At 44.5% G+C, this 12,810-nt stretch overlaps 1 protein-coding gene across 1 annotated transcript; it reads right to left on the bottom strand.

The window, feature by feature from the left end:
- Positions 1-1,523: 1,523 nt before the first annotated feature.
- On the bottom strand, positions 1,524-12,810 carry ATP5F1A (ATP synthase F1 subunit alpha). Its single transcript, XM_006136771.5, has 12 exons — positions 12,646-12,810; positions 11,618-11,696; positions 9,793-9,962; positions 7,343-7,516; positions 7,068-7,234; positions 6,745-6,893; positions 4,600-4,751; positions 4,241-4,465; positions 4,016-4,123; positions 3,103-3,247; positions 2,589-2,739; positions 1,524-1,743 (listed from the first exon to the last, which is right to left on the bottom strand). Exons 1-12 carry the CDS (start codon positions 12,703-12,705, stop codon positions 1,662-1,664), a joined length of 1,662 nt encoding a protein of 553 aa, XP_006136833.1. The 5' UTR covers positions 12,706-12,810; the 3' UTR covers positions 1,524-1,661.

The following is a 12,810-nucleotide window of genomic DNA, read 5'->3' as shown; positions in this document are numbered from 1 at the left end:
GAATCTTGTCAAAACTCAATACGAGATTAGCCAGCTGAAGCTTTCCAAGGTGGAAGTATGTACATGTTGTGTGTCCTGTACCTCGAGCACTAGAAATTGCTAATGTCAGTGCAGGAAGCAATTAACAAAAGAACAAGTTTTCAATACATTGTGCAAGAGACAGCAAAAATTACTCTCCTGAAAAGTCTCCCTCACCCCTTAATTTCAGTTAAGAGTTATGGGACAAGTAGGACCTGGGACTTTCACATGCAATGTTAAAGAACGGTTCTTTACCCCTCTTTCTATATTAGGGAATTGGATATTTTCAGAAGCCATTTGTTCTGGGAAGTGCCCCCAAGAGTGTGCATTAAGGCAAGGGTTGATAAAATTTTCAGCCTGCAAACTCTGCATACAGGCTTTTGGTTACTAGTAAAAAGTAGAGGATTGTGAAGTGGGGTTATGATCAGGAAATTAACAACTCCATACTTGATTCCTAGACAGACCTAACTCAGTGCACCCTTCACCAGGTTCCCAACACACACATTGACCAGATACTTAACCCAGCAGAGCCAGTACAGCTATAGAAGTTTAGTGCTTCCCAGTATTTGTCATGATCTGGGTATCTGCCACCAGGTAACTGAGTTGTCAATTGGAACAGATTCTGTACCCAGAATGAACAAGTGAGCCAGAAAGGCCTCAGATTAGCTTGTAGACTGTCAATTCTCATTACTAGAAAAAATACTTGTAGACTAAGGCTACATTTATATTATAGCTGGAATAGATGCTCTCTAGAAATTAATGCACCAGCAATCAGTTCATTTAGTGGATTTAGTGAAACCTGTCAGGAATCTACTGCAAATTACTCTCCAGTCTATTCCATTGCTCTAACCCAGCTAAGAAGAGAGAGTTTACACTGCGCCAGGTCAACAGGAGAGACACTGCAAGTAGTTGGCGTATCGTATATTGACTAGTTACATTATTCACTTTGGCTTTTTCGAAAAAAGACCACTTTTTTTGAAAAGTGGACAGTGTGGATGTAGCTTAAGTAAAATGTGATCTGAACAGAATGACTAATTTTGAGCTTTACATTTTCCACATGCTTTTCAGAAATATATAGCACTTCACTGAGTAGGAAAATTTAGGGAGTTTTATAATTTGTTAAATAGTGTTGCTTTGGCTGATGAGTCTTGCCCACATGCTCAGGGTTTAGCTGATCGCCATATTTGGGGTCGGGAAGGAATTTTCCTCCAGGGTAGATGGGCAGAGGCCCTGGAGGTTTTTCGCCTTCCTCTGTAGCATGGGGTATAGATCACAGCTGGAGGATTCTCTGCATCTTGGGGTCTTCAAAGTATTTGAAGGCTTCAATATCTGAGATATAGGTGAGAGGATTATTCTAGGAGGGGTGGGTGAGATTTTGTGGCCTGCACTGTGCAGGGGGTCGGACTAGATGATCATAATGGTCCCTTCTGACCTTAAAGTCTATGAGTATTTATACACTCTTAAAATATCCAGATCGTATAACTGATGCTTTGAGTATCAAGAGCTTTTTACATAGAACCTTTTATTCTCAATGAGATATCTGTACAGAGTCAAGTCACACATACTTTAAACTTCGAAGAATGGAGTTCGAGACATAGAATTAGCAGTGACAAACAGTCTGGCAGTTTAGAACTGTAAAGAGTTTATGCTTCAAAAGTAGCCAAGAAGTTTGTGACTGTTTCTTTCAGCTTAGCTTCTGTTTCTTCAGATATCTTTCCATCAGTCCTAATAGGAGGGTTAAAAAAAATAAAATAAAAAGGCATGAATTACACTTCAGATCCAATAATAGCGTATGTTACATAATAATCTAACCCACCCCTTAAAAATGCTTGCAAGATTGTAGATAACGAAAAAGTGTGTGTGGGGGCGGGGTGGGGTGGGAGGGAAGATGAATTATCCTGTTGTAGGTTAGCAAATGAGTGAACAGAAATGCAAGGGTAAGACATTGAGTTGTACTTTAGAGCATACTACTGAAAGTAGTATGTTTCAGTAAAATAATGTAAGACCCCCAGCAAACTTGAGTTGTGGTAACAAAAAACCCCACACTTTGGCATAAATTCAGTATCTAGGTTAAATGAAGTTTGCCGCCTGTGACCTCTACTTAAAGATAACCCAACATGCTTCAGAAATGCTTTAAAGACCAGACTGTGCCTCCCATCACAATCCTTCAAATCAAATGATAACCAGTTGATCAAGATTGACTGGTCAATCTTGGCAAGTATCCCAGGAGATCGCAATCTGTAAGCTTTATGTCTGCCCTAGACCCACACCACTACTGCTCTTGGGCTGCCCTTAAATTCAGGAAGTGATCTTAGCATAAAAAAGGATGGAGCCCTCTGCTTCCAAAAAAGAAAACCACAACACAAAAACCAAACCCTGAAGGGTTGAACACTAAAAAAAAGTTACTACACAATTATAAATCAAATGTCAATGCTTAAGTGTTCACTGTTACATACCAATAAGCAAGGCTTGACAAATAATGCAATCTACTCGCCCATGGCAAGTAGACTGCAACCCGGAAGAGCCAGGAGTACTTATGCTCCAGACTTTATTTTAAAGTGCTAACATACCTGATTGTGGTGAGAAGGGCCTGGTGCTGGCTTAGAACGTGGGCTAGGAAAGCACTCTCAAATTTGGTGATTTTGCTGGGTTCCAGTTTGTCCAAGTGACCTCTTACACCAGCATAGATGACTGCAACCTGTTCCTCAATAGCCATAGGAGCTGCACAGAAGAGGGTGGCATTAGCCAATCTGTATTTCCCACCTCAGAGTTAGAGACCTTGGAAAACTCTGTATATTTTTTGACAAGAGGACTGAACTAACAAAGACTGCTACAGCTTTATGTGCAGAATGTAGTGTTCACGTTTTTGCAGGTGGAGTCACAGAAACTGACCTAACTGGCAGTCAGAGTTAGGGTTCTGATTTGGTGTTGCTAGGCCACCAACAAATGATGGTGACTGATTCCTGGCTGATCAGAGATACGAAGGACTGAAGTATTTCAGCTGCAGCTAGTCTGACCTTACTATGTGCCCAGTCTTGTTTCTTACCCAGCTGTTTACATGTTGTATAAAGACAGGAACCTCACCATACTGTCCTTGTTTGAGAAGCTCTGTCAGACGCACACCACGATTCAGCAGCTGTTGAGTAGCAGCATCCAAATCAGATCCAAATTGAGCAAAAGCAGCTACTTCACGATACTGAGCCAATTCCAGCTTCATGGTACCAGCCACCTAAATACAAGAAGTTGCTACGTTTGATTTTATGCCCCATTTTGCAAGTGGCTAAAATTCCTAGTTTATCTTTTTTAGAAAACTAGCAGGGCAACATAGGTTCACTTCATGTCCATATGACATTTATTAAATTCACTTTTGGATGGAACACTTGTTCAAAACAAATTAATCTTTGCTGCTAGTGTCCTAAAGATGGGTTTGGCACAATGTAACTGAAGATCTTCCTCTAAGACAGAATGTAGCGTTCAGGGCAAGGAGGAATTTTAGAGGGATCAAGTGACAATTAGAAAAGGAATTTCAAGCAAAAAGCAGCATAATGCTGTCAGGATACAACTACCACAACCAGATCCAAGAACAGCGAGAAGGCAAACAGAAGTTCAGGATGCAGTCTAGTTCCATTTCCTAAAGTAAACTCTTAAGAGGAGAGCAATTTCCTTATTTACATTAAAGCTAGTATTAACTACTTTCATATTTAGATTATAAATTACCACAAATCTGATCAGGTCTGGATTCAACAGAGATAAATAGTTTGACACTTTGATTTAATTGTCTCAACTGAAGGGGGCTGCCTATTGTCTCAACTGAAGGGGGCTGCCTATAAGTCAACCAATATTTACAAAACAGAATCCTGAGGCCTGTTTCCTGAGTTTTTTTTAAAAAATTTACCATTAAGCCCTAGCAAGATGAAATGCAGATAAGTACAGGACAGGACCAAGAGGAAGAGTCCACAGCCTCGGGTTTTAAGACAGCAAGTTATTTTATGCTCACCTGCTTCATGGCTCTGGTCTGGGCAGCAGAACCCACACGGGAAACAGACAGCCCAACATTGATGGCTGGACGGATGCCTTTGTAGAACAGTTCAGTTTCCAAGAAGATCTGTAAAGAGACTTCTGGAGTTTCTATCTACATACTAATAGACTTTTTAAAGTGAATATATATAACTACTTATTAGATCATTTAGTTATACCAGCACACAATATCCCTAAATCCCACCTGTCCATCAGTGATGGAGATGACATTAGTTGGAATGTACGCTGACACATCACCAGCCTGAGTCTCAATGACAGGAAGGGCAGTTAAGGAGCCACCTCCAAAGGAGTCATTCATTTTGGCTGCTCTCTCCAAGAGACGAGAGTGCAGGTAGAACACATCACCAGGGTAGGCCTCACGACCAGGTGGACGTCGCAGCAGAAGAGACATCTGACGGTAGGCAACAGCCTGTATAAAAATAAGGAAAAAGGCTTAGCAATTTTGGTTTTTTTTTTAAATGACAAGTTTAAGTGTAAGTCTGTTTACGTTCCAGTATTTAAAAAATATATAACAGCTTTGGGAAGTTAACCATTTCATTTTACCTGTTTGGATAAGTCATCATAAATGATGAGAGCATGTTTCCCATTGTCTCGGAAATATTCTCCCATGGAACAACCAGAATAAGGAGCCAGATACTGAAGGGGAGCAGCATCTGATGCTGTTGCAGAAACCACAATAGTGTACTTCATGGCATCTGAAGAGAGATTTTTTTTAGACTGTTATTGGTAAGTGTTATTTTATTTAAAAACCCAATTAAACTTCTTTAGGTAACATACCCCATTGGAAAATTTTCAGCAACAAATTCCCCAATTGGAGAGTCAGTAACTGAATTGTCCTTTTGTTTGCCAAACAGTTACTACTCTAGTGGACATAAAAATGAATGAGAGGTCACATCAGGATAGGGTTCTTTAAGGACGGCATATGACAAATGATTACATGTGGCATTAACTACAGCTTAAAGTAATCTTAAACTAAGATATAGATCAAAAAGCAAAATCTTTGGCCTACATCTTGAAGATGCACAGAGCTTATTTTCCTCTGGATAAAGGAAAAGAAAATCCTAGATCATAGCTATTGTAACAGGTTTAAGTCTCGTCACTAATTCAGACACTGTTTTGGTCTGCCAACAAGGAGATTAAATAATAATTAAGCTTGATAATAAAGCTGCTGCTATGATATTATACAGACTGCTTAAAATAGGCATAAGAGTAATCGCTCCTTTAGACAATTCCAAGGCAACACTGTTTCTCATGTTCTGCAAGGAGTTGTACAGTAAACTTCCGATAATCCGGCACCTTTAGGACCTGGATTATCAGATATGACGGACTATCAGAAGGGGGGGCTATGGGCTATGAGGAGTCTGGAGTGGGGTGGGAGGGGATGCCACCCCATACCCCTCATAGCCCCCCCCTTATGATAGTCTGGCTCTGCCCCAGGTGTCCCTGATTCAGCTGCTGCTGGTCAGTTTCAGCAGCAGCTGAATTGGGGATGCCTGCAATAGAGCAGCTGGGGTGCTGCCGGGTTGGTCCCGCAGCGCCGAGGGGCAGCGCTACAGCACCAACCCAGCAGCACTCCAGCTGCTCTTAGGGACGCCTGGGACAGAGCAGCTGGGGTACTGCCCGGTTGGTCCCATAGCGCTGCCCCTCGGGGCTGCGGGACCAACCCAGCAGCACCCCAGCTGCTCTTGGGGACACCTGGGGCAGAGCAGCTGGAGTGCTGCCTGGTTGGTCCTGCAGCCCCGAGGGGCAGCACTACGAGACCAACCCGGCAGCACCCCAGCTGCTCTGCTCCCAGCTTCCCCGATTCAGCTGCTGGTCAGTTTCAGCAGCAGCTGAATGGGGGAAGCCTGTCCGGCTGCCCCAGCAGTTCCGGGTTCCTGATGGTGCCGGACCATCAGGAGTCCCAGAGCACTGGATGCCGGACTAATGGAGTTTTACTGTAGTAACAATGCGCTTTGTTCCATATAATTACAACACATTAGACCACCACCACACCATATCAGAATTCATCTGCTCTTGCCTCCGGTTAGAAATAGACACTGGTTAGAAGTAGACACCAGTACAGCTCTATGGCAAGCATCAGGTATTTTCAAATAGCAGCCAAAGACTACTGAATTTCAAAAACAGAGATAAGGCAAAAAAAACAACCTTTTTGAGCTGCAATTATAGTTACTAACCATGAGTACAGTTAAGGAGTCTTCTTCAACCTCATCTGTCATTAGACTTTTAAAATGCCTCATTCTGTGCCAACTCAGAACATGAAATAGAGAAGTGATTTCTCTACTTTATCAAGTGTCCAATCCACGTTTTCCAGGTACAGCTATCAATAGCGTAGCCCTACTCTGAACAGCCACCCAAACATGAGTACCATCAGGCTCCACGTTTGCCTCACCAGCTTCCTAAATAAATAAATAAATAAATAAAAAACACCTATGTTCTGCTAACAGGTATTTTTTATCCACTGAAAGTCCAGAAGAAAAAAAGTCTGGGATCTTATCTGAAGTCAGTCTGGTTCTTTTCTTGCATGTCAGATTCAGGAGTTTGCTCGAGATTTGTATACTCCCATGATAAACATGTTTACATTAATCAAGTTGCATGGGCCAACTCATTAAATGCACAGAAGTATTAGTGTAACTGGAAAGACAATTTAACTTAAAGAATTCCAGTGTTCTCTCCAATTGTTTATACCTGCATCAGTAAGCCTCTTCACCAGTTGAGCAACAGTAGATCTCTTCTGACCAATTGCCACATATATACAGTACAGTTTCTTTTTCTCATCAGTTCCCTCATTAAATCGTTTTTGGTTGATGATTGTGTCAATAGCAATTGAAGTTTTGCTGCAAAGTAATAGAAAGTGTTAATTCAGATGGGTAAATGGTCTAAAAGTTACTTTGTTTTCTTCCCCGCACTTCTACAGATTAGCTTTGTACATTCACACCTTTCTTCGTTAAGAAACAGCTCCCTAGCAACTTATATTAAATAAAAAGTTTCAGAAGACCCGGACTGCTTACCCAGTTTGTCTGTCACCAATGATCAATTCACGCTGGCCACGACCAATAGGTACTAAACTATCCACAGCCTTGATGCCAGTTTGCATGGGCTCACGCACAGAGATTCTGGGAATGATCCCAGGAGCTTTTAGACCAACTCTCCTACGTGTCTTAGAAGTAATTGGACCCTTGGGGGGGGGGGGGGGGGGAGAGAGAAAAAAAAAAGATTTTGCAGCTATTCATAAAGCATTTGTCACTATGTAAGCCAAGAGACAATATTTGTTTGCCACATTTACCTTTCCATCAATGGTATTACCCAGTGCATCTACGACACGGCCCAACAGCTCAACACCAACTGGAACATCCACAATGGCACCGGTTCTCTTCACAATGTCCCCCTCCTTAATCAGTCTGTCATTACCAAACACGACAACACCAACGTTGTCAGGTTCCAAGTTCAGGGACATACCCTAAAGAGAGAGGTGATGCCTTTATAGAGTAACAATGCAGCCAAGAAGTCAGTTAATATCTAGTTTAAACATAGTAAGAGAATTATGAAAAATTAAAAAGATTTTGAACAGTAACATGCTTACACACGACTGTTCAACTCCTCGCAGATGGAGTTGCCACAGCAAAAACTGAGGCTGTGCACCTATAGTAAATGTGTGTCTAGAGGGAGAAGAATTTCTAGAGGCATGATGAAATTAATGACAAGACAATGCACATTGGAAAACCACCCCAACTAGGGATGCAAGCAACTAATCGACTATCGGATAAGCTTTTGCTTATCGGATAGTTGACACTAGTCGACTAATCACTTGCCCCCCCTTGCTGCTGCTATCAGAAAGAGGCAGAAAAGAGCAGGTGCTGGGGGGGGGGGGGGGGGGGAGAGCTGGCTTAAAAGCAGTGTTCTACCTTTGAAATGTAGAAGAGTCCCCACTGTGTGGCATTTCCGCCTTTGAAAGAGCCAGGCAGGCTCTTGCTACATTTCAAAGCAGAAACGCCCTTGCTGATTAATGAAATAGTCAATGGAAATTCCATCGATTACTTGATTAGCTAATGAAACGCAATTTGACAACCCTACTCATATCTAGCTACATTAAAAGCTCTCTCATTGGCTGAAATTGTAGGCATAAGCTTCTAGTATAAAATTAGTCCCCTCCCATTATTTTTTGGGGGGGGGGGGAAGAGGAGAAGAGCCATATAGAAAACAAGTCACTTAGTTTCTAGGATACTGGGAGTGACTAACCAAGCACCTCACAGGTGCTGCAAATAGCAAAACATACCCAGCTTACTGCTTTGTTCATACTGGATTGACAACTCCAGAATACAAAATCCAGCTAATTACTATGCACTGTACAGTAAAAATCGAGGCCAAATAGACTCCTTTACTAAAAGCCACTCTCAGAGAGACCACGGAAGCCCCTCAAGTTCGCCTATTGTGTTTAGTTTCCGTCTTAAGACTTACTAATGCGAAGCAATATTAAAGCAGCAAGACAGTGATACATCTGAGGGAAACTAAATACAGGCAGTCCCCGGGTTACGCGGATCCAACTTACGTCAGATCCGCACTGACGAACGGGGCTTCACGCCCTGGAGGACACGGGCGGCAGGACCGCCCAGACGTGCCGCGGTCCCCCTGCCCGCATCCTCCGGGGCGAGAAAAGCTGCTCCGTGTCTCCCTGGTCTGCTGGCTGGGGGGGGGGAGGGGGGGGGCGCGCAGCAGCAGACCAGGGAGCAAAGCCAGAGGACCAGGACAGGGGGACCGCAGCGCATCTGGGCCGTCCCCCCGCCCGGGTCCTCCGTGTCTCACTGGTCTGCTGGGGCGCGCCAGCAGACCAGGGAGAGACAGAGGACCGTGGCGCATCTCGGTCCCGCTGCCCGCGTCTCCCTGGTCTTTTGGGGGAGGGAGGGAGGGGGGGTTCAGCTACTGCACCCCTCCTTCCCAGCCCCCCCCCCCCCAGCAGACCAGGCTTTTCTCGGTACGCCTGTGGTAGAGAGCTGAGGTGCTGCTGGTTGGTCCCACAGCGCCACTCTCAGGGCTACTGGACCAACCCGGCAGCACCCCAGCTGCTCTGCCCCAGGCGTCCTGATTCAGCCGCTGCTGGTCAGTTTCAGCAATGGCGAACTTGGGGATGCCTGGGGCAGAGCAGCTGGGGTGCTGCCGGGTTGGTTCAGTAGCGGCACTACTGGAGCAACCCAGCAGCACCCCAGCTGTTCTGCCCCAGGCGTCCCCAAGTCAGCCACTGCTGAAACTGACCAGCGGCTGACTACAGGAAGCCGGAGGCAGAGTTGCTCTGCCCCGGGCTTCCTGGAATCAGCCACTGATCAGTTTCAGCAGCAGCTGACTTGGGGACGCCTGGGGTTCTTAAGTTGAATCTGTATGTAAGTCGGAACTGGTGCCCAGATTCAGCCGCTGTTGAAACTGATCAGTTTCAGCAGAGGCTTAATCTGGATGCCATTTCCGACTTACATACAGATTAAACTTAAGAACAAACCTACAGACCCTATCTTGTACGTAACCTGGGGACTGCCTATACCACCACTCTAAAACCATAATGTTTTTCAGATTCCAATTAGTCTCCACAAATGTTACTCAAAATAATCACTGCACTCATATCGAGATGATAAATGCTTTAGCATACCCAAGACTCTTATTGAATAAGTGCTGTAAGTCCCATTGATACTTTCTGCGTCATGAGGAAAAAACTAAACTTTGTTTCAGTCCGAGTGTATGGAAGTTTACCTTGAGTCCAGAAGAGAATTCCACCATTTCTTCTGCTTGTACATTTCTAAGGCCATATACACGGGCAATACCATCACCAATGGATAGCACACGTCCAGTCTCTTCAAGCTCAACAGAAGTGTCCGCTCCCAAAATACGTTCCTCAAGAATAGAGGACACCTCAGCAGTGCCTGATAAGAATGAAAAATTTTAAACTAGGACAGTACCTTGTTAACACAGTTCTATGCTCTTGTACACTATTAAATACACTTAAGTTGCACCATTATGTCTTATTTACTATGCAAGATAGATTAAAAATGTTCCTTAGAACTGCTTGCTGGGGAGAAACCACCAATGGTAGTCCTATCTACTCCTCTATGTCAGTGGGAATTTCCAGTCATAGTGACAGCACAGTGCCTCTAAGGCAGTATAATGAATTCAGGAAGCTGGCTTAAATGTATTAAAACGGGAATACTTAATTGTTCAAAAAGAATTAAAGCCATTCTAGAATTAGACCCATTGAGGGAGATGGATAGTTAAAAGTTAAGATTTTTAGCCGTTACACATGCTGTGGGCCCAGCCATGTAAAGCTTCCATTAGCTTCATACTGCAGAGCCTACAGCAAAGCCACCTCCACAGGAGTAGGGCAGAGTTTAACAATAACGCATAAGCTGAGGCTTATTGGTTAATCAGTTAAACTCCAACACTCCTAATCAATACATGGTGAGTAGGTGCTATGGGGCTCTTTTTGGGAGCACCTGGGCTAATAAAGTAAGAGCTATTGTATTATGGTATTCATTATTGTAGATTTAGTACAGTAGTCACTTGAACTGAATATTAAGTTTCTCTAAGTGCAGAAACTAGTTTTACAAAAAAAGCCAAGCAATAAGCCCACAGAAGATAGTTTAAGAATTGATTATTCCCCTAAAACTCACAGCTCAAAGAACATACTGCATTAGCATATGGAAGTACAAAAACCTCAAGTGTATTTTAATTGTTTTAATCTTTCCTTGCTTTGCAAACAACAACAACAACAACATACTTTAACAAAGCAAGATTTAATCTATGAGCTTTTGATATTAGTTCATCAGTGCAACATAGCCAGGTTCTAATGGAGGTAAGATCCATCTTGATATATCTAGATGTATTAAAACAAAATAAAAACAGACCAGATTTATGTATCTGGATGTATTTTACCTCCATTAGAACTTGGTCATGCTGCACTACCAAACTAAGGACAAGAGCTTATATCAGAGTAAATAAAGTAGGCCCATGCTGTTAAGATGTTTATGTTTCACAAAGTCATTCATTCTGAAAGATCTTATACCACTTGACTACTCATATTCTTAACTACTGAAAAAAAGAGCCAACCAGACAAAGGATATTGCAGGGAAGCAATGACCATGGACACTGTCAGACACGAGCAGTCCTTGAAAAAGCCATGAGTTCTAGTATGAATACTGACCAAAAGGAACCTACTTTGAAGCTCTTCTGCATGGTACTCTTTAAGAATGGCTAAATTCAACCTCCAGTTCAAGGTATACTAGATCTGATGCTTAGGACTACTATACTACTCCCTCTAGTTTGAGCATAACATTGACAATTGACCGGGTCACTCAAAAAATAAGATACAGATATGAAGATGTGAAACTTCTAAATTAGTTTGATATAAACAAACTTCCATAGGACGAGAAGATGGGAGACCCTGTTACAAAATGAAGTGTCGAACATGTTCAGTAAGGTCTTCTTTCTACTTGCTATGAATACTGACATTTGGTTAGCAGATGTGAACCTGTATATATGCATGAACAGCATGTATCATTTTAATAAGTTTCTTTGGACTCACCAACTTTTTGAAGATTGGTTTTGGAGGCATGGATGTTCCTTGTAGCAACAAATGTTGCACCCAGGGCATTTCTGGAAACCTAAAATAGCAAAAAGCATTGTTTGAAGAATCAAATTTCTTCTGGGTTTCTAGTGGCTATGTAAAACATGCAAGGACACCATATTTTAAAGGACACCGGCACATTTGAAAGCTACCCACATATACAAGACTTCCAGACAGAAACAACAGCTAATTTATCAAATGTCACAAGTTGCTTCCAAGGTATAGCTTGTGCAGAGTCCCACTGACTTAAGTAGGCTATGAAACAGAGGTCTTCTATTGATTAACACATTTGCCATTCCGAACCTACGCTTGTCTTATTGCTGTAGTAGTATGCAACACCTTCCAGAAGTGCTTTAAGCAAGGTGATAGCACAGCACGTTGGGAGTAATAACTTTATTTTTTGCACGAGTCCGGGTAAAGGACAACACTAGCGCTGCAAGGCAGACTGGACAAAGCGCAGCAGTGCTAAGGCTTCCAGAGGACGGGTCGTCAACACACCATTAACACAAGCTAGTGCCAGGAGAGTCAGCCTGGGGAAGCTACCCCCATCCCCGCTCACCTTGTTCCAGGGTCACTGCCTGGGGCGGAGCAGCCTCGGAGATACCGGGCAGCCCCACCCCAACCCGCACGGAGACCCCGAGGCTCCCAAGCCGCCTGCTCCGGGCTGGGAGGGAGCAGCCCTCGGCTTCGCCAGGGGGCTGGCCGCCCAGCGCACAAGGAGCAGCCTGGGAAAGGGACGCACCCGGGAGCTACGGGGACCGGGGCTCAGCCCTGTGCTTGACCGCCCAGCCCCCCCAACATCGTCTCCCCGCAGCAGGCGCCGAGCCCCCGCAGCACCGTCCAGAGGCGGAAGCGAGGGGCCCGGCCCCAGGCTGGGGGAGTTGGCAGCCACCCCTGCCGGTCCCGCTCAATGTCACCCCAGGCCCGGACTCCAAGATGGCGGCGGCGGCTCCGCCCCGACTCTCCCGCACCCGGCGCGTTCTCACCAGGCCGGCCTGCCGGGGCAGCGAGCGGGCGAGCGCGGCGGCCACGCGGACTGAGAGCATCTTGCTGGGCTGAGGGGACGAACGCGGGGGTGTCTCCTACAGCTGCTGCCGCCGGCGCTTTGCACACTCTGCACAAAATGGCCGCCGCCGCCCCGCCCCTTCCGC

This window comes from Pelodiscus sinensis, chromosome 6 (genome assembly GCF_052426305.1).
Source record: "Pelodiscus sinensis isolate ZL-2025 chromosome 6, ASM5242630v1, whole genome shotgun sequence".
In the NCBI taxonomy this organism is placed as follows: domain Eukaryota; kingdom Metazoa; phylum Chordata; order Testudines; family Trionychidae; genus Pelodiscus; species Pelodiscus sinensis.
The sequence above is the reverse complement of the archived record's forward strand: the minus strand, read 5'-3'. Positions and strand labels throughout refer to the sequence as shown.